General features: G+C 41.9%; 4 protein-coding genes and 1 long non-coding RNA gene across 10 annotated transcripts in view; 1 reads left to right on the forward strand and 4 right to left on the reverse strand.

The window, feature by feature from the left end:
* prmt3 (protein arginine methyltransferase 3) overlaps positions 1-9954 on the reverse strand; it is a 55699-nt gene extending 45745 nt beyond the window's left edge. For both annotated transcript variants that reach the window (XM_037094659.1, XM_037094660.1), the window contains exons 1-9: positions 9795-9954; positions 9396-9525; positions 7520-7602; positions 7376-7425; positions 7057-7162; positions 5384-5549; positions 4694-4835; positions 2688-2753; positions 977-1098 (exon numbers count right to left, since the gene is read on the reverse strand). In XM_037094659.1, the coding sequence (XP_036950554.1) occupies positions 977-1098; positions 2688-2753; positions 4694-4835; positions 5384-5549; positions 7057-7162; positions 7376-7425; positions 7520-7602; positions 9396-9525; positions 9795-9816 (887 nt within the window). In that variant the 5' untranslated portion in view covers positions 9817-9954. The remainder of the gene's footprint in view (positions 1-976; positions 1099-2687; positions 2754-4693; positions 4836-5383; positions 5550-7056; positions 7163-7375; positions 7426-7519; positions 7603-9395; positions 9526-9794) is intronic.
* Positions 9955-10522: 568 nt separating this feature from the next.
* On the reverse strand, positions 10523-13040 carry LOC119017730. 2 transcript variants are annotated; one of them, XM_037094658.1, is made up of 3 exons: positions 12882-13040; positions 12708-12769; positions 10523-12328 (listed from the first exon to the last, which is right to left on the reverse strand). In XM_037094658.1, the coding sequence occupies exons 1-3, from the start codon at positions 12902-12904 to the stop codon at positions 10815-10817; spliced, it is 1599 nt and encodes a 532-aa protein (XP_036950553.1). In that variant the 5' UTR covers positions 12905-13040; the 3' UTR covers positions 10523-10814. The 2 variants fall into 2 exon arrangements, with proteins under 2 accessions (XP_036950553.1, XP_036950551.1); XM_037094656.1 differs by having other exon boundaries at positions 10523-12331.
* A 1285-nt stretch (positions 13041-14325) lies between these two features.
* LOC119017732 (oxidoreductase HTATIP2-like) lies at positions 14326-18276 on the reverse strand. Its single transcript, XM_037094661.1, has 7 exons — positions 17888-18276; positions 17062-17251; positions 16870-16977; positions 16343-16480; positions 16163-16224; positions 15046-15285; positions 14326-14703 (listed from the first exon to the last, which is right to left on the reverse strand). Exons 1-6 carry the CDS (start codon positions 18010-18012, stop codon positions 15069-15071), a joined length of 840 nt encoding a protein of 279 aa, XP_036950556.1. The 5' UTR covers positions 18013-18276; the 3' UTR covers positions 14326-14703; positions 15046-15068.
* LOC119017734 lies at positions 15272-22252 on the forward strand. 2 transcript variants are annotated; one of them, XR_005074537.1, is made up of 3 exons: positions 15272-15391; positions 19910-20099; positions 22154-22252. It is a non-coding gene; the product is annotated as an uncharacterized LOC119017734 (long non-coding RNA). The 2 variants fall into 2 exon arrangements; XR_005074538.1 differs by lacking the exon at positions 15272-15391 and adding an exon at positions 17258-17634.
* Positions 18436-23542, reverse strand: htatip2 (HIV-1 Tat interactive protein 2). 3 transcript variants are annotated; one of them, XM_037094664.1, is made up of 8 exons: positions 23426-23542; positions 23055-23300; positions 22316-22524; positions 22124-22231; positions 21532-21669; positions 21333-21394; positions 19832-20078; positions 18436-19445 (listed from the first exon to the last, which is right to left on the reverse strand). In XM_037094664.1, exons 3-7 carry the CDS (start codon positions 22502-22504, stop codon positions 19862-19864), a joined length of 714 nt encoding a protein of 237 aa, XP_036950559.1. In that variant the 5' UTR covers positions 22505-22524; positions 23055-23300; positions 23426-23542; the 3' UTR covers positions 18436-19445; positions 19832-19861. The 3 variants fall into 3 exon arrangements, with proteins under 3 accessions (XP_036950559.1, XP_036950558.1, XP_036950557.1); XM_037094663.1 differs by having other exon boundaries at positions 18436-19540; positions 23049-23300; positions 23426-23541; XM_037094662.1 differs by having other exon boundaries at positions 23049-23300; positions 23426-23540.
* Between the last annotated feature and the right edge of the window lie 1489 nt (positions 23543-25031).

The raw sequence follows: 25031 nt of genomic DNA on the forward strand, positions 1-25031 counted from the left end.
GCCACTTTAATTACAAACCTGATATTAACATCAAGAGGAAGTGATGGACACACAAAGGCCAGCAGCATGCGCACCCACATGCAGAAACAAGAGGTTGTGAATCACAACCCGAGAAAACAGTAGACTTAAACGGACCCACGGGCTGTGTGTGTTTGTGTGCATACATGTACGTGTGTGTAGGAGGGGGGTTACACATCTTTCTTTAGCTGAATCTTCACCGCTGGTGAACCTGCGACACAGCTTGCATGCCAACACACACGCTCCAACAGCGAGTCAGTGGGCTGTAAAATTAAAACGTCCTTTTCCTTCAGCAAACCCCGTTGTTTTGCTTATACGACACTCTCTTACATAACGGTAATAATGGCAGTCATAATGGCCCCTAACTCAAAAATGCATTTCAGAGGCAAGGGCGTGATGGAGGAAGTGGCTGCAGGTAGACAAAGGGACGGCAGAGGCTCTGGCGGAGGTAAATGGCTCCACTGAGGAGAAGAAGCGGGTGGAAATCTGGGAACAAACAGCACCTGAAATTGGACTGAGGACTGTATTAAAACATACCATCAGGGGGTCATCTACATGTGTGTGTTTGTGTGTCTGAGACTGCGGGCCTCGGACTGAAGCCACTGCAGGGGAGGAGAGGCGAGATGTGATTGAGTCAGAGCGAAGGTGTAAATTATGTGCATTATGGCCATGCGACCGACAGCAGCTCTATTGAAGTCAACCAGCTGCAACAAATAAAAAGGTGGCTGGAGGTCACACAGACCTCTACTCACACAATTCTCGGCTGCACATTAAGGTAAGATGACCCTTCTGCACTCTCAGCTGTTGACAGAATGCTTTGATGAGGATCACGTGGCTGACGTGAACTAGCTCTATCGCGAGGGAGCTGATCTGCTAGCATGGTGAATTAGTCAGTGTTTCACTGCTACGAGTACCATACATTTAAATCAATTTGTTTTGAGGCAGGTGTGTGTCTCACCTGACGATGTCCATGGCCTGATAGATGATTTCCGATTGGTCGACTGCTATGACCTTCTTGGCCCCAGACCTCGCCGCAAACATGGACAGTATGCCAGTCCCACATCCAACATCGAGCACCACCTGCAAGACGAGACAAGAAAAGGTTAAGGAACTCCATCAGGATAAAATAAAACTGTTATAAAGCTGTAGATGTTGCAGTGTGAGCGAGGTTGCTGGTCGGAATCTTCGCACATTGTCCACATTTGTTTTTTTACAGCTGGATGGAGGGTTACATTGCAATTCGATGATCCATGGTTGCTGGAAATGATAATTTCTGCATCACAAGTTTTATTTTCACTAAGACAACTATTAAATTCACGTGGCTGTGACTTGTGTCGGGGTCTGAATCAGATGAACACGTTTTTACATCGGGGAAACAATATTTGTAGACCAAGCACTACAGCGCTTCTTTATGATTTTATTTTTCATTCGCTTTAGCTTCATCGAAATGACGTAGTCCTAAATGTGATAGAATATAAGATTGTTGCTTTGATCTGGTTGTAGGTCTTCCACTTCGCAGGTTATTTATCTCTAGGAGGAGCCACAACACGGCTGTGTAGAAATAACAAGGTTATACAGTACACTGTTTATGCTTTATGAATCCATTAGAGCTACTCTGATGAGCTGCATAAAAGCTGTGAGATTTTTTCATTTTTTTCTTTCATTGTTGGATCCTTAAATTCTGTATGAATATCAACTACGATGAGCTGTTTACCCGATTTGTCTTCCACAACTGCGCTGACACCTGGAGGTCAGATCATCTAGATTAATTGTATGTTCGACATGATGAACTCTGGATATCTCCCTCTCTTCCTCTGGTTCCCCTAGCAACTTTTAAATCTAGCCATCGTTGGTGTCGGACGAGTTTTTACATCACCTCTATTTCAGGTTCCTATAGGTTCCAGCTAATTTGTTCATCTTTCGCCCCCGACTGGTGTTAAATGACTGAAGCACATCTGCAGCGACTATACGCACATCTATACGTAACACTGGGTTTATGTGTCTATATTTAAGGCAACTTCTCTGCCGGCTTCACGCTGCCTTTATGGGGTTCACAGAGGGTCGCCAACACACTGCTGACTCGACACAACAAGCAACTCCTAACTCCTCTCTCCAGCTTTCTGTACTCCCCCCCATCTCAAGAGGACTGCAACAAGAATATCCTGCTTTGTTTTCTATCTAACGCTTGCTGTAGAAGGTGACACTCTCTGCCGAATGCTTCCCTCTGACAGGGATAATGTACGTTCCCATCAACACACCCTGCCTCCCTTCTCTACAGCCTCATCCGAGCACTAACCAGCAGCCGCCCATATAATGGATGGTCATGATGCAGGCCACTGCTTCCTGCAACTAAAGGCAATGGGAAAGAGAGGGATGCGGGGGGCAGGCTGGTTTTTTTTTTTTTTTGGGAGGGGGGGAGGTTGTTATGGGTTCGGTGGTGGATTGCACGTGTCTGTTATCAGCACTCTGCAGTCGACATTCGAGGCGCTAATAAAATCAAACTGTGTTTTAAATCAGACACCATCACCTTATTAATGTCTGTCCTGAAAAACGCACACACCTATTTTTTGCTAACAGGCTTGGCTGTACATTAAAACAGCTACCCTGCACATACTGTATACACACATTAAACACATACATATCTGTTTGCATTTGTTCATCTGGCTCACCTTGTCTCTGAACACTTCAGGGTTGCGGTACATGAAGTCACGGTAGCTCTCTGTGCGCACTTTATCCTGCGGAGAGAATATTCAAACATTAACACACATTGACGGCGATATTTATCCAGCAAAAGAGCTAAAAAGAGAAAATAGTTGAACAGGCTTATGTGTACAGTGAACGTTGAAACTTGCTTCAGGATTTCAAAGGTTTAAGGGAGGTGTATAAATCTAACCTTCAAGCGTTCTTCTACTTGTTGTATTAGGATTCTTATGTTATGAATTTTTATTCAGCACAACAATCAACAATCTTATGAGCATGCAGATAACAGCAGATCAAAACAGACTGCAGAGGAAATTTCAGAGCAAATCTCTGGGACAAGTACAACCAGGATATTACACAAGTGGAGGTCAGGTCAGGTCAGGACTCGCTCATTAACCTGCCAATCAAATCAGACCACATATTACATCACTTCCTCTCTGGTGTCAGATTGACAGAATCTTTTGACACAGCCGTAGCCAAGGTAGGTTAAGTAGGTTCCATTCAATAGTTGTTTTCTTTCGAAGAAATTTACAATAAGGAAAGCTCATTTGAATATGATGCCCAAAGAGTCATTCAGTGTTTACTGCTATTGCTTAGAGCAGTGAAATAAGCTCTGATATGTGTCATTTAATTCTGACGCAGCTGTAAACACCAGGGAAACACAATTGATTCTATATAGAAATGTCGCAATGGCAAGTCCGTGCTGGTACGAAAAATCATAACAAAATACTTACATTGCGGTCCGCCCATAGCTGTTTTTACTCCCAGAATTTTGTGTTGCAAAAAATGTCAAACATTCAGACTTAGGAATGAATGATGGGAAACATCTAATTGCTATTTTGCAGGTATAAATCACATGCTGGTTCAAGTTTTTGTGTAATGATGTAAAAAAAAATAAAAAATTGTTAACTTGTCTACAGATTCTCAGTGCATATTTCAATTTGATTTTACTTTGTAAGACTGGTGGAAAAATGTCTTCAACTTATCTTAATAGAGTATTAAATTACATGCCCATATGTACATAGAAAAGGTAATGGGCACTTTAATTAATTAATTATTCCTTCCCACAATCAGGGAGTTTCATACTTAAAGACCATATCCTGAGAAGATGCCACTTAATTTGGTCAGCTCAGATTGCTGATGCCACACATCAACATGAGCTATTTTTTTGCAAATAACGGAAGTGGATATTTTGTCTCCTATCACTTACATTAGGATTGAATAACTTTTTTCTTGACTAGGTGAACCTAGTAAAGCTAGACATTTAATGAGGAAACTTAAAAATGTGACATCCTCTTTCACACTCTTTTGTCTCTCACACACACACACACACACACACACACACACAGAGTGCGTCACAGGTGATGTACTTGACGTCGACCTGTAAAAGAGTTGACCACATTCTACTGCAAAGCCCCCCAGTCACGTGTTCTCGGCCCCTCCTGAGGCTCTGATGGAGTTTACAGCCTGACGCACTCACATGACGCAAAACTTAACAGCGCTTAGCACCAATCAGGACAGCCAACAGGAATATGTCTAAGCACTGCGGTAAGTAGAACAGGAAAGGAGGAGACAGAGCTGACCCCCACCCTCATACATACACACCCCTCAGCCTGCTGACACTTTCTGCTTTCGGCGTTTGAGCGGTGTAAAAATTAATTTCCACGTTTCGAGCATCCACCGTGCAGGCTGGTGTCTCACATGAGAGCTCAGGGCTTATTGCTGATTTGTCACTTTTGAAAAAATGTCTTGTCCTCACTATCAGTGTGTGCATAAAGATGATCATTTTCATTTACGCGCTACATCGAAATCTTTCAGCCAAGACGTACGCTGATGAACCCACTTTTCCTCTGCAGAGACTACTGCGCCTGGGGGGTTGACTCACAAGACTGTAATGAGACCTGCAGGCCTGGTCAGTGTGTGTGTGTGTGTGTGTGTGTGTGTGTGTGTGTGTGTGTGTGTGTACAACTCAGACCTTCAGCATCTCCTCATGGATGCCATAATGGCCGTAGGAGCTGAAGTAAGCCTCGTCCTCGTCCTCTCGGAGCTCGGCCACGGTGCCCAGGTTGCCAGATTTGCCGGTTTCTGCGTTCAGTACCAAACCCTGAGCCAGAAGCCTGAGAGAGGAACGGGCAGAACCGCATTTAACTTCTCATTTTAGCGCATGGGACAAAAGAAGCGGCCCGAAAAGCTGAAAGCACACACAACCTTCATGCAGGACGTAGCAGTAAATGGAGGAGATGGGACGCATTCATCTTTCTAACTCTCTTCCACCCCTCCTCACCTCCACCCACCCCCCCACCCCCCTCTTTCTGTAATTTTCCCTTATTGCCCCCCTTCCTACCTCCCCTCCTCACTTTAACCTCCATGCTGCAGTGGAATTTTCCCTTCCCTTTTTTTTAATCTTTCCCCTTCCTCCAAACTTCTTCCACAAGGTAGTCTAGTTGATGCTTCTACAATATTGGGCTGACTGTGTCCCCCTGCTGGCCTCAGGCGGGTAGTGCAGAAGCAAAGGAACACACTGGAGCGTTTAACAACTGAAGCACAGCTGCAGTGAATATACGCTGGGTTTAATTGTCTATATTGTATTCAAGGCAAGCACGCTGTGAGAGAGAACAAAAAAAAAAAACGAGAACTCTCAAGAAGACAGAGAGGTGTCACTGACTTGAGTTTGTGCAGGTCATCCATGGCCCTGGCAAGTGCCTCCTCTGAGCGGCAGGCCCTCTCCTCAGCGGCCTGTGCCCTCCGGCGTAGTGCATCATGGGACTCAGCCCCAGACGACTGGCATGTCGACAGGCCCGGCCTCTCGCTGTCACAGAGCTCCTCTGGGTCTGCCAGAAATACAAAGCAGGGGAGGCAGAAGTAAAACATGTAGGCTGCACACAAAGACAACACAAAGAGACTAACTCCTGATTCTAACCTCAGATGTATGTACCTTAATGTTTGCTTCCCTTTTTTTGTCAATTTTAATTATTCATTTTGTAATTATGTTCTGCATGTTTGTTTGGATTTTAAATGGCTGCCGCATGGAAAGTTCTCCTTGAAGGGACATTACAGCGAGGTGAAGTAAATTGAACTGAGTGGATGTGAAATCATCAGCCTCCTACGGATAAAAACTGTGTACAAGAAATACGTGTAGCATTTGTTTGGTGTGTATGTTTTATTCCTGATGAGCTTTATAACCATCATCCGCAAAGTCTAATTCTGAAGCTGTCACTTTGCACACTAATTCAACAATCATACAGGGAGACAAACTTCTACTGCCAGGGCACTGCAGCTAAAAGACAGGCCTGGGGTTAAATAAAGTACATCACTCTTTCTTTTTCTCAACCAGAAAAGCTGTCACTCCATTTCACTTCACTGATGCTCTCCGCACCTGCGCGTAAAACTAAATCCAGCTCCGTCTCTGGGGATTTCTCAAGGGGATTCTGGGAAACTGGGAAGCTGTGGCTGCTTAACAGAAAATAGCAACGCCAGAAAAATGACAACAACAAAAAACCATGACAAATCATTTTGTGAAAAACTAAACAATCATGTTTGTGTTAGAGTTGATAGATCTGACAATCAGGCAGAACAGCGATCTGAAGCAGCTGTTCACCCTGTGAGTGATCTGAGAAAACTGCTTTGGGCCTGTCAGGATCTAATCGAGAGACAAAATAACTAAATATCAATATGTTGATGAGACATTCAACAAGAGGACTGAATCAAGCCTTGTTAATGTTGAGCTGTACATGTATAGTCACTATGTGCTTTACACGTTTACAGACAATTTAGTACTGCACACCAGAATGGCACATTGTGCTGTCCCAATCAAGTTTTCAACAGCCTCACTTCCATTTCATGGAGGTGTGCATCCTGATCTCCATTTCTACAATCAAGCACCTGGCAGACCTCTCTATGTTAGCAGGCTTTTCTCGCTGTCCCCTAGTATAAAGATTAACCATTGCCTTTATATTGTTTGGATGACACTTTGCACAAACTAGTTTGTTTGAACTGTGCTGAACCCTTCACGCAACTACAGGTGAGAAGGCTGCCAAGTCAGTGGCTGCAGTCAACATTTTCAAGGGAAACATAACTGGATTTTCTAAGGGAAACACAATTTCCAGCCACGTTTATGGCAACAAACACCGGCTATTTTTGCCAAGAAAAAAAATGTAAAATTCATCAGAGAGAAATGTGAAGCTGCAACATGTAGAACGATGTAATGTGGTTTACAGAAATGGACATTGCCAACATTACCTCTGCCGACAGGGTTGCCATCTTAAAACGGATGCATCTGTTGGGACTGTTACTCAAACATTAAAAACTAAAATCTGTGTAATAAAGGACTTGCTGTACCTGTCTGCAGCAAGGGGTCGTCCTGTAGGACCGGTCGCAGGAAGTCTTCACTCTCCCAGGGTACGGGAGCATCTGGCAGCCCCATCAGACTGGACGCATCACATTTCTACAAACACAGATTTGTTTAGGAAAAAAAAACTATTCTATTGCACTATGTTGTGGTGGCATAACTGGATCATTTGCCAGCAGATGTTTTTCTGATATTTTCTTGGACTGAATATGAATGAACAAAAAACGGTATATATATATATCACAGAATTTCAACAATATATACATTTTTGCATCATATGACATTTTAATACTTTCACACAGTGCTTACTCTTGATCGTATGAAGTTGATCATCTTTATGTAACCATAGTCATCTAATTCTGAAAAGGGAAAAAAAAAAGGTTTAGTCATTTGCAGAAATCTGAATAATCCTCTGGTTCTTCAGAGATGCTGAAAGCTTAAGAGTTTACTTACTGTGTTTTCTTATCAAGTCCACAAGGTTGAACTGGTGCTCAGCTGTGCAGTGCTGCAGGGTGGCAGGAACAGAGCTCAGCAACCTTGAACACAAAGTTCATAGGGAAATCAGTTTCATGACAACATCTCAAATATTATAATCTTAATCTTTGTACATTATAACAAATATTTCTCAAATTTATGAGAGAATAATCTGGATCATAACATATCATCTTCAAGTTCTATGAACAGTTGCTGCCTGCTGAAATGGTTTGAGTTTAGATTTGCAATTACTGTATTCATTTGCTGCGTGTCACAGTCCTGCGGCAGGGAGGAAACAATAATGAGGTCTGACCTGGTTTTGGTTGTGCAGACTACATGAAAAATAAACTAAACACACAAACTGAGACTGATTTTGAGCTCTTAAATTGAAAAAAAAAATGAAGAAAGAAAAGTTAGGATTGTCCGCTGCTGACTGAACACAAGGTGAGTCTTAGGACACTAGGTCATGTGATTCCATCTATTGAACAAACTATTTATCAGAGAGGATAAAGAGTTATTCATGAAGTATGTCAAAATTGTTTCTGCTCCAGAATCATGTAAGGAGCTCATTTTTAGATAACACATTCTGGCCCATCAAGGAAGGTGTAATTCTAAAGAAAAGTAAGAACATGTGGTGTTCTACAATGCAGTTTCCTTTAAAGGAGCACTCAGACTTTTTCCTTTCTCTCCAAACACTTGCTGAACAACATACTGCAAGTTACAATTGTGTTGTCTTCTGAACCTGACAAACAACGCCTTCCCCAGCAAAATCGTGTGGCTCTACACAGGTGCAGCAGCTCTCCGTCCTGAACACAACAGCAGCACTGTTGTTATTGTTGTTGTATTTTTTCTTCTTCTTCTGTGTTTAGTGGGAGCTGGCAAACCAACTTTAAAGGTGCATACCGCCACATCCATCCATCGTCTTTTGCTTATCCAAGGATGGGTCGTAGAGGCAGCAGGGTATTCCAGACCGCCTTTACCCAAGAAATGCTTTTCAGCTTCTCCTGGAGGATCCCGAGGTGTTCCCAGGCCAGATGAGATACATAGACCCAGCGAGTTCTGGGTCTGCCCTGGGGTCTCCTCCCAGTTGGACGTGACCGGTACACCTCCTAAGGGACTGGCTCCTTTTGACGCGAAAGAGCAGCAGCTCGACTCCGAGCTCCCGTGGATGACCAAACTCCTCACCCTTTCTCTCTGGCTGAGTCCAGCCACCCTGCGGAGAGAATCTCATTTCGGCCACTTGTATCCCCGATCTTGCTCTTTCGGTCAGCACCCACAGCTCGTGACAGTTGCAAACTGTGTGTGAATGCTACGCTTGTTAAGTCAACTAAAGAAATCTGGCTTTGTATTAACGGGTGTATTTATCAGATATAATTTCATTATCTGCCAATAATGTAAGTTTTCCATTGTCAGGCTGATAAGTTATTGGTTCAGTATATATCGTGAATCCTTACTAATAATACGAGCACAGAAATTTTAAAGAAATGTTTCCAGAACTGAATAAACAAGCCGTTCTCCGAGGAAAATAAAGTCCAGAGAACACTGTCTGAAGCTAGAAAAGGTGGCAGGGTCCGCCAAATATAAACAAAGTAAAAGAGTATGGAATTGTATTGTCCTCAAAGGTCGGTTTGTTTACTCAGTCGTGAAAACAAATTGTGTTAGTCCATTTAGTTTTTTTGAGGCGTAACAAAAATCACTTTCTCTTCTGATTTCAATTTCCTCCCCAAAAACACCTTACACCTGTAAGAAAATCAGTGCAGTGCATGTAACATGGCTACCTCAACTCATCCAAATGCCTGCTGTATTTAGCTGTAGCACAGAGTTCGCAGTGTTTCCTCCAGCAGCAGCATCTCACCTGTCACAGAAGAGACAGGTGACGTTAACCTCCTGACTGTCCTCCTCCTCCAGCCACTGCCACTTCTCTTCGTCGTCATCTTCGTCACCGTCTGACAGCTCGGGCATCTCCTCAGCGTCTCCATCACAGTCTGTCAAAAACGAAACCTTATTACAGCTACACGTAAGAGACACTAAACCCACATAGCTCGGCTACTCTGGCAGCGCTGAGGCTAGCTAAGATAAATTAGCTTTAACGTTTCAACCGAGCAAACGGCTGCGAACGCGTCGTGAACGCAAACAAAGACACAGTTCAGTCGCAACGTGCGCAACAGAAAGTACCGCCCGTCAAAAGAGCAGCTTGCATTTTTAAAAAAGTTTAAGTTTGGGGGGATTTAAACTTGCTATTTACTGCACTCACGTGGGTCTGTGTATTCTGCCATGATGTCGCCTTGGTTTCAGTGGACTTCCTGGTGACGTCGGGTGACGTCAAGAAGGGCCGGGTCAGAAGAGGCACTGCCAGGGAGACGCCACTAGATGTCGCCAAAGCTCGACTTGATTTATGACACCTGTGTGCTGCAGCCCAGACACAATCCTCCTGTCCACACAAGGCTGTAGGATTTTGTGTTTTTTTAATATGCACTACCATATTGTTTTTGTATGTCTGGAGAAGAGAGAGGGACGAGCTGGGATGGCTGCTTTGATAGGAGTTTGAAGAAGAACAAATGCCAATAAAATGAGTCCTAAATGTAAATGTAATATACAACTAATTTTTGAGTAGCAATGAGCTGCTGCAGTAAAATGTATCATACACCAGAAATATCCTGAAACATCCAGTTTCATAGTAAAATGCTGGCCAGGACCCTTTTTCTGCATGCTGAGTCCCTTTGAAGTTAAAAGTTAGATTGTAAAGTTAGCAGATAATACTTCTGATGTTGTATGCAGGACTTTCACACGCACAAGAATAATTTCAACACTTCCACTGTTGACAAAAGCTACATTAAAACAGCATCATCACGTTGTCAAAATGTAGACAGATGCCTGAAATGTATTGACAGTTAATGCTTAACGACAAAAATTGTAACCAACATTTCAAAAATATACTCCAGACTGTATCCCACCCATGTTTAAACTCCAAACTTGTTTCTGATAAGTTGTGATGTTTTATTTACTACAGCAAAAAGCCAGTTTGTAAAGACAACAGAGCAAAAACCTTTAATGATGTTCTTTTCAAAAGTCAGACACTTTGGACAAGCAGCAGAGCTCAGAGCAGGTTTAAGGGAAAAACAGATCACATCTTTAACAACAAGTTATTTCACCACTGAAATTGCATTTTGCATTTCTGCAAAAACAGACAGCTCCAAACACAGAGGTTGATAAAAATGCATCGGTTCCACCACAAAGGCGTACCTCTTGCTGGTGTTTGCCAAAACGTCATCAGTCAAACTTCAGACTGATCTTTTTCTGAAGGACTTGAGACAACCGTGTCACCTTTTTCGTCCTCTGCTGGGGGTACAGTCAGAGGAAAAACTGTCAATGGTTCATCATTTTCCACAGAAGGTCCAACTTCTGCTGAACTCTCAGACTGGCCATCATGGTTTGAGGCTTGAGGTGCAAGCGTGGCATCCTGGCTCTCCGTCTGCATGGGTGAAACAGACGTCGTGTTTGACTCTCCATCTTGGCTCTCCGTCTGCATGGGTGAAACAGACGTGGTGTTTGACTCTCCATCTTGGCTCTCCGTCTGCATGGGTGAAACAGACGTGGTGTTTGACTCTCCATCTTGGCTCTCCGTCTGCATGGTTGAAGCAGACGTTGTGCTTAACTCTCCATCAGCTGAAGGGACAACTGATGAAGTGTTTCCTGTGCAGTTCAAAGAAGGGGACAGCGTTGTCCCTGCAGCTGTCTGAGCGGGCTCCGTTTCTCCGTCTGATGAGTGGTGGTGAGGAGGGGGATCCATTGTGGGAAGTCTTTGGAAAGGTTTGAATTTGCCTTGGACATGGTTTGGTGCTCTGTCCGGTGGTGGAGGATGCCAGCTGCTGGACTGAGTTCCTCTGGAATTGTAATTAAGATTTTGCCGTCTTTCACTCGAATCATGGCTGTATCTTCCCTGATTTTGGATTGCAGATGGATAACCAGTTTCCAAGAACTTTCTGCCTGCAGCAGAACTAGCTTGGGGCTGCGTTTTGTCATTACCAGGCTTGATGTGGCGAACGTGGGCGTATCCTCTTGCTTCAGACGTCACATCCCTGCTGTGGCTCCTGGGACTCCATGCTGGAGTCTTCTCTTTTCCTACTGAACTTCTGCCAGGATTTCCACTCACATCGGGCCTAGTGGGGAGATGCAAGCCATGTGGGTGCATGGGAAATATGTTAGGTCTGGATGGGTTCATGTGCGTCTTGTGAGGCTTGAGGGCTTTGATATTTGGACTTTCTGTGCTGCTGTGTGAATAGATGAGGGCCCTTCTGCTCGGTCCTAAGCCCACTGGTGCTTCCTCTACCTGAGGTGAAAACCCTCCCGCCAGCTTGGTTCTCGACAGTCGATGGACATGGGGTTGAACCAAAACTGCGTCTGTGGAGAATACAGACTCAGAGTTTACTTGATGAATCATCTTGCCTTCAGGAAGAGGGAAGGCTTCGGTTCCAGAGCGGTCATGCACCGCAGCGCTTCGTCCAACTGTGGCAGAGCTGAAGCCTTTTTTTAAAAAGCTGACTCGGCTTTTTCGAACATTTCTACGCGCAGGGTAAGGATACCAGCTTTGAATTTGTGATGGCGTGGAGTCGCCGGTGTGATCCTCTTGTGCGTGCTGGCTGAAACTTTGCTCTTTGGCCACACTTGATGTCTTGAAACCAGCAGTGGGGATTCTTGAAACAGATAGCTCACTCCATCTTTTGTGGTCTCTTTCATCACTATGGCCTCCCTTTGGTGTCTGTACTGCCTGGACATGTAGAGCATAACCTACTGAAATAAAACCAACACATTGACAGATATTGTTGAGTCTTTTCCAGTGATGGAATCACTAACTAAGTGATAACTAAGTGCATCTACCCTAAAGTACTGCACTCCAGTAGTACAGTTGTGTGGTGCTTGTACTTTGAATATTTCTATTTTCTGCCACTTTATACTTCCAAACTACATTTAAGAGGCCATTATTGTACATTTTACTCCACTTTGATGACTTAAATTACTAGTTACCTGCATGGTGGATGCTACATCAGAGCCATCAATTTATTCTATCTGCAATTGGCTAATTAATATCATTTTAAAACACTGTATTTTTATAAATATTGAAGGCACAATTCTGGCAAAAATTGCCAACTGACAGATCTCCCAATACCTTTCTGTGTATCCTCACAGTTTACACCACTGTCCAGCAGGCAGAGACAAAGGACCAACAGCCTGCAGAGTGAAGGACAACACAGGTAAGATCACAGGTCTCCAGTGTTTCTTTCGATGAACAACGACATCACTGCAATCACCTGGAACCTACAACGTGCTGAGCACAGCTTACCTGAAATATTCTGCAGGGCTCATTGTAAAGCCTTCAGTAGCACCATACCCAGCAGCAGATCAAGCTGCGGCCACCCTGTTGGAACAGGCAGCACAGATCCAGACCACTGGATATGAACTCCCCGCTGTGAGAGGCAGATCAGCTCAGCTGCTCCTCATTTTGGACTAATTGCTGCATGGCCAAGATGGTAACACCCAAAGCCTCAGGTGGAACAGGAGGCTGTATGTTTTTCCCCCAAACAATGTCAGTTTGAGGGAAATTGTCCTGCTCTGTCCTGTCTATTGTGTATACAAGTGCATTTCAGCTGAAGCTTTGACTGCCTTGTTACAGTGCAAAGATAACTTTAGATGGGTTTATTGTTTGAACCACCCATAACTTGAAGTTTAGTTAAGCCATAGTTTGGATGAACTGTGTCATCAAATATAAACCACTCGCCAGCTAATAAGGTCGGAGGTAAAGTAAAATATAAATTTCTTCTTGGAAGGAATGATTTTGTGTTATTCAGCGGTGTCTTTTTACTTTTTTGTTTGTTTGTTTGTTTGTTTCTTTTGTTTGGTTTAAGTAAATCTAGTCTTCACTTAAAAGGTACGGGATTTTATTTTGTTTGTGTGTACCTGAGATCATCACCTTTTTAACAGAATGAATGACATCCTGGATTGACATCTGGCAGAAAACTTTAACAATACAATTATTTAATATAGTGCTTTTCAGGCACACAAAGACACTTACCAGGATTTCGAGTATTTATTTTCAACTTAATATTTAACTCATGGGGCTCTAATGTACACAAATGCATTTCATAATTTCTGGAGAATTAAAAAAAAATGAATCGCAACTTCTGACAGATAAAGGCCTATTAAGCTGTTAGACTCAGGCCATAACACCCTTTTCCTTTAGAGTATAATGGGTGTTACTGCATTGCGTCACAGGGGGGCGCTACAAGATCAAGGAGAAAACAGTGCAAGTTTATTTAAATACTGTCTCTGAAACTCAAAAACAGACAGATAAAAAGTGTTGAAAAAAGAAGTCAGAAAACTATGAGATTTTTGCATGAACACAACACTATTAATGTTTGACATTGCTTGCAGATGCATTAACATGGCTCTAAAATGATTGTTGATATAAGGGATCATGGGTTAAAATTCATTTTCATTCATCAAATACAGCAGTCAAGACCTTAACTTGACTACTGAACTTGTAGGACCATCATTTAGCTTAAAAAAACATGCAGAAAGAAGTCAGTATCGACATAATGTATTCAAAATCGTTCCTAAGCTGGTATCACTGTAAAAAATTTAATTAAAATCTTTAATTTATGGCATTGTATATTACATACCACACAGATGTATGGCATAGATATATACACCATATATTATTATTGATACAGCCTGTATGGAATCATTTTCATATATCAAACACACACACAGTTAATGATGTACAGCAATGATATAAAAAATGTGTTTTTAATCAAGTGTAGAATTAACCAGCATATTAAGGCAGTGTTTCAGTGTGCTGTCAAAAAGCCTGACTGGAAATATTTACATTCACTACATACACCATTCAGCGCCAAAGAAGTTAAACCCAGATACAATTAAAAGAATAAATATTTTGTTAGCTTCACAGGATGTTTCCTCTTTATAGAATCTAGCAGACCGACAACAGGAAGCACTTTCATGGAAACATAGTTCTCCAAAAACAGAAAAATCATGCATATATTAATATAAATTTTCAAATAGGCATAATGACAACGTTCTGATAATATGATGATGATGATGTGGTTATCATTTGTAGCGTATTGTCATCTTTGTATCTGCTGCTTTATCTGAAAAGAGAAAAGGAAACTATTAGATTTGAGCCATAACTTTGTACAGATACTTTAGAGCAAAGGCAACAAGCCTCAGGGTGAGAGTTTCTTTGGTAAGTTCATCTTGTAAATATTTGCCACAACCATAAGTGGACTTTCATCTGACTTAATAGCAAATGGGGTTGAAATTTAAAACTTCTACAATTCACCATCCTGCAATCTCAAGAAGAGTTTTGTTATGGAAACTAGGTTAATGTACTGCTTGTTTATTATTAATGCTTATTTGCTCAGTTTGTGCCTATCATACGAGGCTAAGCTGTCAGTGAAGTCTTCAGTGAAAACAGTAAATATTTTTCTGACCTCAACGTATTTCCTCCTCTCTCTTATTTCCCTACACTCTTCCCCAGACTGGCGATGTCTTTGTTCTCCAGGATCTCCGTCTTCTGCTCAGGTTGAAGAAGAGTGTTTGACACCATGGCTTTTGCCACTACTTGGATTGGGATGGCCATGGAAGTAGAACAAACCGAAGAAAAGGCACCAAGGAATTTCCTGGCCAGCCACTCGGCAGGTCGACTCTCCTGCCTATCTACCAGCAAAACCCTGTTGGAAGAAAACACAAACGGAATGATGACTTAGGCTTTGCCCGGACTGCAGGCAAATCAGATGCTTCTCTACTGGGCAATGAAGTAAATTCAGTTCTCAACAGGTACATAGTAACATTGGTTTAGTAGATTAACAATTAAGTACAATCAACATTTCTATCATGTGAAAGGGTGCGATCACATGCTTTCTATGGTCGGCACGAAAGTGGAAAAGTTGACCCAGTTACAATTTTGTATTTGGTACATTCAAATTTCACACTAAGCTATTAAGAGCCACCCATGACATTGGGTTTTTTTTTTTGGTTTTAGTTTCTTTTTTTTTCTTTAAAGGCACATGGTGTCACAAGTGCCTTGTTTCCTGGATGTAAGTTTGTTGAACTTGTCAGCCGGGGAGAGACTGAAACAAATACGACATCAGTAAAGCAAAATATTTCTGCATACTTTCTTGTTTCGTGGTCCCAGTACTGCACTGGCTGCCTCACTGCTGAAAGCTGACGAGGGCAGTGGAATATTACACACAGCCGTCACTGATATTAATATCTTTCCTCCTTTGACAAAGTGCGCTGTGACAAAACCCTGGTAGATGACAAAATCAATCAGGGATATCCTCTTCTTTAGTGTCGTATCAACTAAGAACCCATGAAGACATGGATGACTGTGAGCATCAGCCCAGATTTAGCTTTGCTCGGCTCAGCTTCTATATGCATTGTAGATTATTAGCATCCAATATACTTTTCCATAGCCCTCCAATCCATTTTGTTTTGGACTAATTTCCTGTGGCACGTTTTTTCTTTTTTTTGATTTTCTTATCTCATTTTGGAAGTGTGGAAGGGTGTCTTATGAAATGACTGAATTAAGTAAATCGGATCACTCACCCTGGTCTGTAAATGGCATATCTGTCAAAACCCAGCGCCTCAATCTCTGCTTCCACTTGTCCCTGGAAGAAAATCAATTTCCTTTCAGCAATTGTCATCATTTATCAAGGCCCACAGATAAGGTTTAGTTGAGAGGAAAACTCCACTAAGTGGAATGCATTCTAGAAAGGAAACAGGTACCTTGACTTTGAGGTAAAGGAAGCTGCTGGTTTTATCAGCTCCTCTAGAGGACTCCAGGTGGAACTGTGTGCAGCCTCCTGACTTGGCGAGCTCTGCTGATTTCAGAACATAGTCATGATCGACACGGACGAACATTTCCTGAAACAAAACAGACGAGTATAAGGAAAACAGTTACTTTTGATGGCATTTTGACAACACTGACAGTTGTCTGCCAAAGCTTGCATGTAGTTGACAACATGTAAAAAAAAAAATCACATTTTCATATTAAAACCAGCAAATTAGCTAATCAGAACAAAGAATCAATAGGAAGACCGATACGCTAACAGCTACTATCAGAAATATATAAGCCTGGACCAATATAAGTTTTGGGCTGCTGGAAATGTTAATACATTGCACAGAAATTGCTGAGTCACTGCTCAATTCACTTGAATCCCAAAAGATGGATTTCGATTTGGTCATTTTGTGCTGCAGTAAAACATTGCAATCTTAATGAATTCACCCTCTTTGGATTCACAAAGTTAACTCACAGCTCCTGCTTTTGCTCTGGTTGTTCCCAGGCAGCAGTAGCCAACATCATGACCTTGGAAAGCAGCAGCATGCTCATCAAGCTTCTCAAAGTCCACCACCTCTTGTGCCTGGAGGAATAAAATACAGACAGTAAAGTTTACTCCACATGAATCTCAAATAATGGATTCAATTAAGGAAATCGATCCACTGACCAGCTTTTCATACTCCTTGCCCTCGAAGGTGAGCTGTCTCCTTCCTATGAGAGTAATCTTGGAGAAGATGTTGCGCTCCAGCAGCTCTCGAAGCAGCACCCTGCCCGTCTCCCCAGAGGCCCCGAGGATGAAACAGCTTTTATTTTGCTGCCTGAAGTTTTCCTCCAGAGTATTCATGTCCTCAGCCATGCTGTGTGTGGAAACAATTTGACTGCCCTCTTAGCCCCTTGCAAAAGTCTCAGGCAATAATACAATCAGACAAATGTACTGATGTAGGCAATGTATGCAAGTGTTAAAGAAAGTGTGCAAGCATTGTTTACTATAGTGGCATAAGGCATGTTTTCATACTCATCTTGGTAATTGACATGGAATTTACTGAGCAGTCAGATTACACTGACTGTCACTGTATATACCATTCATGGCATGCTGTGTTCCTTCTGTCACACGTTTAACTGTCTTCGACCTCGGTGGACGACAATAACCTCTCAATTATTAAAAACTGCTTGCAATATATGCCGAATTAATGAGAGGATGCATTTAACTCAAAAGCCAATGCTAGTTCAGTATTACACAGTAAGTACTATTTCCACAAAGAAATCAGACTTAAAATTAACGGATTTCTTAAAGGGGTTTGACTTAATGTTCGTAAGCCGTGGGTAAATATCAGCTTTGCTTCTCTCTGACGTTGACATTGTTGGTCCATTATAGATAACACTACCCATTAACGGTGTTACATTGTACATGTATTTATCGTAAGACAGCAGCTAACTTAACATGCAGAATCTGGCTGGCAGAGAAGCTAGCTTAACCCTCCGCTGCTCTTTACCTGGTGTATTTAACCGGATCAGGATCGTCGAAGTAATTCAAAACCGCTGCAATGACAACAATTAGGACAGCTAGGAGCCCGGTCGCTTTTCCCAGAGTGTTGCCCAGTAGTTTCATAAGAGACATTGGCAGGAACAGCCATAGATCCGTCCGTGGGAGCAACGGTTAAATTGCCAGGACACTTCCTGGTTGCTTCATGTTTACGGACGGTGCTCTCTTCCTGCCTCGGTGTTAAGCTGGGGAAAATTCAGAAATTATCGTCAACGTCACTTTGTGGCTTGGCAGACGGCACAAGTTCACTTAAATATTGTTAATAGTATACTAATGTAGTAAACCAAACAGCGAGAGAGACTATGAACTTCAACAAATCCTGTTGTCATCCCCATTTTCCACCAGACAACGCTTAAAAGACAGCGCATGCGCACTTTGAATTTGGAGGTCCCTTTATGCCATAAGAATCCCTCTTGAATGTACATCTGTGCAGTCTCTGCTTTAATCCATACCATTTTTTTAAGCCAAACTGGCCACTATACCATGAGATCATTTCTACATAATGTCCTCTTATTGTGCTTACTTTATTGCTGTTATAATAGGCTTGTGATCTACTTGATTAGAGGTTTTATAGTCACCACCGTTCAAAAATCAAGTTATTCATACAAATCTTTGAGGGGGAATCTTTCACATTTATTTCAAGTGGGGCTCTAAAATGTGTGTATGAACATGACATAAAAAACTTTGTTTTGTAAACATCATTTAGCAGTCTTTTAAAATGTATAATCAAGGTGTTCATTGGGGGATAAAAGACCATAGCTTTGTGGCATGTTTGCATTGCGAAGGTACAGAATTAAACGTGCTATGTGGAGGAAACATTTATTTCTGGGTCTCACTTCCAACGACAGAAACTGCCACTGTGGGACTGTGGGTTGGGACAGAATGGGGTTCAATCAAAAGGGAGCAAATATTGAATATTACCTGAAATATATCATCCCAAAGATATAGTGTATATGCTAGAAATATAGACTACACAGATATAGACACTAGATATTAATGTTGACACAGCCATTATGGATTTTTTTTTATTTGTATACATACGGAGTTAAATATGTATAATAATGCAATGAAAACATATTAAAACATCCATTATTTTAATCTAGAGTAGAGTATACCTTTATAACAACATTAAGGCAGTTGTTCAGTGCATTTTTTCAGAGCACAAATGGGAAACATCAGAAAGCCCTTACAATAGTTCTCTTATGAAAATATTACATATCTATCAAGATGGAAGCAAAGAAATCAAATACAATTTCAGGATTTGTTAAATATTTTGCTTGCTTCACAAGATGTTTTCTCCATAAACATTCAAGCTTCAGACAGCACACACACTACAGGAAATACTTTCATAGAAACATTTTTTTTTCAACAACCGCATTCATGGATAACTTGATGTATATTTTTGAGTAGGCCTAATATGTAATTCCTTTAACATGATGACGATGATGACGATGATGAAGTCATTATTGTATGTTGTGTGTAGCCTTCTCTATATCTCCTGAAATGATCTGAAAAGAGAAAATGAAATGAATAGTTTGGAGCCAGTGGTCACATGGGAAGTCTTCCTGAAATCTGTCTCTCAAGTTTCTCTGGGGACTTCATCCTGTAAATATCAACCACAGCCATCAGAGGTCTTTGCCTGATCATCACTTGTTATCTTGAGATGAAAGATATAAACCTTTAGTGGCAGAGGCTTTAATCTCACTTTATAGCAAAATTGGTCATATGTTTACAACTATCAATGTTACCAACATGCAATCTTAGAAGAGCATTGTTGTGGAAGCAAAGTAATGTTCTACTTATTGTTAGTACTCGTTTGTTGTATTTGTGTGTAATATTATAGAGCAAGCTGCCACTTCATTAATGTACATAAGTTATTTATTATTTTACTCACCTTAGTCTATTTCTTGCTTGCCCCCTCTTCTTATTTTCCTGCACTCTTACCCAGACTGGCAATTTTTTTGTTCTCAAGGATTTCCGTCTTGTGCTCAAGTTGAATCAGAGTGTTTGACACCATGGCTTTTGCCACCGCTTCGATTGGAATCGCCATGGACGTGGAACAGACAGAAGAAAAGGCACCGAAGAATTTCCTAGTCAGCCACTCGCCAGGTCGACTCTCCTGCCTATCTACCAGCAAAACCCTGTTGGAGGAAAATGTGAAGGTATTGATGACATCATAATCATATGACTCACTTGTAATAAGATTGCTACTTAAACAATTGTAAGAGGGTGCAATCACATGTTATCTTTGGTGTGTAAAATGTCGAATGTATATGTAAATGTATGCACCACAGTAACAAAGTTGACTATTTATTTTGTCTTTCACATATTAAAATGTCACACTACACAATTATGATTCATCCCTGACTTATTTGTCGTATGGAGTTTTGATAGCCTGTACAGCCAAGATTTAATTTTGCTCTGCTGCACTTCCCTATGCATCATAAAATAATGGCAGCTATCAGATCTCATACACCACCTCCATGCTACCATAACCCAATTTGTTTTGAGGTAATTTCCTGTGGTGGGTTGAGATAATGTTCACAGGCCAAACAAAACTTACTGCAGTTCAGTTGCAAGAAGACTGATATTGCAGGTATATCTGTGCAAATATTTGGTGTTGGCCAGGTTGATGGGGGGGGGGAATCTTTCTCAAACGTCTGCACTTTAATTCCTGTTGTACATGATGAATTCATGTCGAGATCTTTTTGTTTTGGATACACTTTCTGATCTGATGTGAGCACGTGGAAGAGTGAAATGATTGCTATAGCAACAGCGGCGCATGCAGGCATAGCAGCCAGTAGCTCCTTAACATTTTGTTACAGCTTTTTTTTTAAACTCTTCTTTTTGCCAGTGACACATGTATTGCCAACGGCAGAAATACATTCATTCCGTCCATCTAACCTAACCAGCCCAACTGTCCCAATGAGGAGAGGAAGAGAGTCTGGATGAGAGCCATGCTAATCCATGTTGGATTTAAGGCTGCTCCTGGCTATAGTAATCGTAATGAACGCAGGAGAATGCAATGGAGGACATGTGACTCAGGCTGGCCAAGCAATAGGAAATCAGTGACTGTTGTGCCCATATCCTCACAGAGACCTGTCTCCACCACACCATCCTAGATACAGCCCTTCCACTTGACAGGCACAATCAACAAAGTTGATGAACAGTGTTGTGTACCTGATATCAAACTTGCAATGTGAAGGTGTCAACCATATTACCCTCACCATCATAAAAAAACAAAAAAACACAAAAAAATGCACTGCAGAATTATTTGATGGTTGCATACATTTATAAATAACTGTATATATATTGTCTCTTTCATATCGTTATGCAACCCTCTGATGTAAAATGACAAATAAATAACCTTGAATTAAGTAAATCAAATCACTCACCCTGGTCTGTAAATAGCATACTTGTCAAAACCCAACGCCTCAGTATCTGCTTCCACTTGTCCCTGGAAGAAAATCAATTTCATGTTGATCTTGCAGTGGTTGTCCAATATCATAGTTTAACGAGACACACACACATAAGGTTTAGTTGATGAAAAGAAGAGTCCGGTATCTGCAAGCATCAGAGAAAGGAAATGGATACCTTGACTTTGAGGTAGAGGAAGTTGCTGGTTTTATCAGCTCCTCTGGAGGACAACAGATGGTAGTGTGTGCAGCCTCCAGACTTGGCGAGCTCTGCTGATTTCAGAACATAGTCATGATCAACGCGGACAAACCCTTCCTTGAAAGAAAGACAGGAGTGACAGATATTGGTGGTATTTAACAGTGAGAAGTGCAAAAGCTTTGATTTCAAAATCCACATGTTTATATTAAAGTCACTGAACTACCTAATTAGTCTTCGTCATTCTGGCCTGCAATTTCCCGCTTACTTACTGGCCTACATCTATGGCGATACCAATATATTTGTTGTCACAGGGGAGGACAAACAAGTGGACAACACATGATTTATGTGGGCTGTCACAATATGCTGAGCAAATATGTTGGCCCAGTCAATGCATAGGTTTGACTCTACTGTCAGTGTACTGTACATGGCAAATAAGTTGCTGAGTCATTGCCACCAACTATCATCCCCACTGAATCCCAGCAGATTTATATTGTATTAGTAATCGTGTGCTTCAGGACAACAGTAACATCTTAATGAATTCACCCTCTTTGGATTCACAAAGTTAACTCACAGCTCCTGCTTTTGCTCTGGTTGTTCCAAGGCAGCAGTAGCCAACATCATGACCTTGGAAAGCAGCGGCATGCTCATCAAGCTTCTCAAAGTCCACCACCTCTTGTGCCTGGAGGAATAAAATACAGACAGTAAAGTTTACTCTACACAAATCTCAAATAATGGATTCAACTCAGGAAATCGATCCACTGACCAGCCTTTCATACTCCTTGCCCTCGAAGGTGAGCTGTCTCCTTCCTATGAGAGTAATCTTGGAGAAGATGTTGCGCTCCAGCAGCTCTCGAAGCAGCACCCTGCCCGTCTCCCCAGAGGCCCCGAGGATGAAACAGCTTTTATTTTGCTGCCTGAAGTTTTCCTCCAGAGTCTTCATGTCCTCAGCCATGCTGTGTGTGCTCTTGTCGTCTGTGTGTTCAGGCAACAATACAATAAACAAGCCATTAATTTCACCAGTGTATGAAATTGTTCAACATGTTGTGCAACAATGGTTTTCTATATTGGAGACTGAAAATTGCAAAGTCATTCTTCCTGAGTTCAGACTGTGGTCGACCCCTGTACACAGCAACAGTCGCGTGTAATCGATGTTAGCACTGTTATGTAGTGGGAGCAGTTCAAGACGAATTAATGACAAGATGCATATAAATCAAAATTCAGTCCTAGTTTTGTTTTACGTCGTAGTTAAGTTTTCCATAGCGACGGACAACTTTAAATTGACATATTTCTTAAAGGAGTTTGGTTTGACGCCACCACCCCCCAACAAAACACCCTGAGTTATCCCTGGAGGTTGAGTTCCCTCCTTGAACAACTGGTTACACTGGTTGTCCAAAGGGTTGTCACCATTACAAATAACACGAGCCATTAGTTAGCAATTATCTACATTACGAGGAGCTATATTAAGAAAACCAGCAGACATAACATATCCAGCCTACCTGTACCTGCGCTGTTCTTCACCTGGTGTCTCAAATTCAAACGCGCTGCAACGGCGAGAACTGCTGCGGTAAACAGGTCGCTTTTGGCAGAGTGGTGTCCATCAGCTGTCCTCTGGGTTAACGTGTGATTGCCTGCACACTTCCTGGTGTGTTATTAGGATTATCTAGGCGTCACATCATGGACAACACCCGGCCGAGCCCTGCTGCTGCTGCCTGCCGCTGCCATTGCCCTCTTCCTGCTTTGCTCATGAGCTGAGGGGAAAACAAATCAGAAATGCTCGTCACTTACCGCCACTATGTCGCCTGAAAGACATGGGAGGAAGCATTTTAATTGTACATTTTATATGTATGTGGTATGATTAGGTAGTAAACCCTACAGCAAGGAAGAGGCTGTCAACTTCCCTGTTTCCATCCTCATCCTCATCCCCACACTGTAGTCCATATCAATTCACTCCCCATTCTGGTTCCCATAACCTGGACTTAAACTATTGACTATATTTTTTTATTAGCCTATTATTAATCAGCAACTACAGTACTACACATGTAGTTGAGTATAAGTAGCAGGAAATGGAAATATTCACGTAAAGCCCAAGAAAGCCAACCCTCAAAAATATACATATATCCACCACTGAAATAATGTTAAAAGATTCAAAAGCATTTTGGTTGTTGTGCATGGCACGGCAATAGGAATGATACATCTGTTAAGAGTTTAACAGTATTCCAAAGCATTGCCCCTTGCAGTCATGCTGGCAAGATTTTAAAGAGGGAACTTGAAAGTCAAAGTGCTAAAATAAAAGGCCTCTTCATTCATGCATAAATGATATTCTGCTAGGCCCAACTCCACCTGTCCTCCTTGAAGTTTCTGTAACAGTTCTTAAAAGGGAATATATCTAACAACACCCAGGTTATTACACAAATATTTCATATATTTCTCTTCAAATTCATAACCAAAAGAAATCCTTGATTGTCAGAATAATGTAAAACTCACTCTACCATTGTTTTGTCTCAAAAAGTCGAATGCACGCTGCTGTTCAGCCAGGATGGTTTCTCCTTAAACTGGTCAGTTCACGCTCTTGAAAATGCATTTCCATGAAACATATACTTTCGACATGTGTGTGGTAGCATCATTTCAATTAAAAAGGCTGGAAAGATGTTTTAAATTGGCATCCAATATTATATATTGTACATATACAGAAGCTGTGCAGCAGACAGTTTTTTGCAGTCACATAGAGAAGGACAGCGAGGACAGCTCTCTTTCCTCGCACTGACAAAAACTATTTACACATCAGGCACTGTGCAATAAGCCATAATGAATCGCATTTCAGTTTCCTTGAGGATTCAATGGACTGTTTCTTTCCACATAAGTTGAAAAGTTGTCCGGGATGGCAGCAATTGTGTGTACTTTGGTCGGGAAATCCAGCCTGAACTCAGAGTGCGAAGCAAACCCGGAAAAATGTCTTTGCCTTTTGTCAGACCTTCAGGGGGTTTCATTAGCCAAAACCTCCACACAAAGAAAGCAAGTCCAGTCACATGCAATGAATTCATCAACACCCCATGTTTTTAACACCCCTGCCACTTGGAACACAAGGCATCGACCCAATTTAATAGAATATGATGGAGCCAGGGATGATCCTTTAAAGATGTCAGCAGTAAGAGACAGAAAGAAAAGAGGCTGAGGTTGAGAGAAGAGGCCTTAAACTGGCACTCTGCTGAAATGAAATGTCGCCTCTTTGTTCCTTAGCCGCGGGTGCTAATTGGGCCTAACTGCAGGGAAGAAAGCTGCTGCTGTGCTCCTGTCTGTCACACCTGTTGAGTCATTGTCTCTCACATTGATCAGACAGGAAGTTGGAGTAAGAAGGCTTATGCCTCAGTGGGTGCGTGGCAGAAACGTGGTTCAATTTCCTTTTAGAGCTCCGCCGCTGGAGGTGGAAATACCATTGGTGGTCAGTGGTCAATTGCGTTTGTCTATCGATTATCTTGCGC

This window comes from Acanthopagrus latus, chromosome 4 (assembly GCF_904848185.1).
Source record: "Acanthopagrus latus isolate v.2019 chromosome 4, fAcaLat1.1, whole genome shotgun sequence".
NCBI lineage: Eukaryota > Metazoa > Chordata > Actinopteri > Spariformes > Sparidae > Acanthopagrus > Acanthopagrus latus.

Coding starts and splice junctions, on each gene's coding strand:
- htatip2 (XM_037094664.1), bottom strand. CDS start 22,504: ATGGCTGAGGACATGAAGACTCTGGAGGAAAACTTCAGGCAGCAAAAT. Junction 21,670..22,123: donor CCAGAGCAAAAGCAGGAGCT/GTGAGTTAACTT, acceptor CTTTCTTTCAAG/GAAGGGTTTGTCCGCGTTGA. Junction 21,395..21,531: donor TCCTCTACCTCAAAGTCAAG/GTATCCATTTCC, acceptor ATTTTCTTCCAG/GGACAAGTGGAAGCAGATAC.
- LOC119017730 (XM_037094656.1), bottom strand. CDS start 12,904: ATGAGCCCTGCAGAATATTTCAG. Junction 12,770..12,881: donor AGCCCTGCAGAATATTTCAG/GTAAGCTGTGCT, acceptor TTCACTCTGCAG/GCTGTTGGTCCTTTGTCTCT. Junction 12,332..12,707: donor CTGTGAGGATACACAGAAAG/GTATTGGGAGAT, acceptor GTTTTATTTCAG/TAGGTTATGCTCTACATGTC.
- LOC119017732 (XM_037094661.1), bottom strand. CDS start 18,012: ATGTCTCTTATGAAACTACTGGGCAACACTCTGGGAAAAGCGACCGGG. Junction 16,481..16,869: donor CCAGAGCAAAAGCAGGAGCT/GTGAGTTAACTT, acceptor GTTTTGTTTCAG/GAAATGTTCGTCCGTGTCGA. Junction 15,286..16,162: donor TATGCCATTTACAGACCAGG/GTGAGTGATCCG, acceptor TTCTTCCAACAG/GGTTTTGCTGGTAGATAGGC.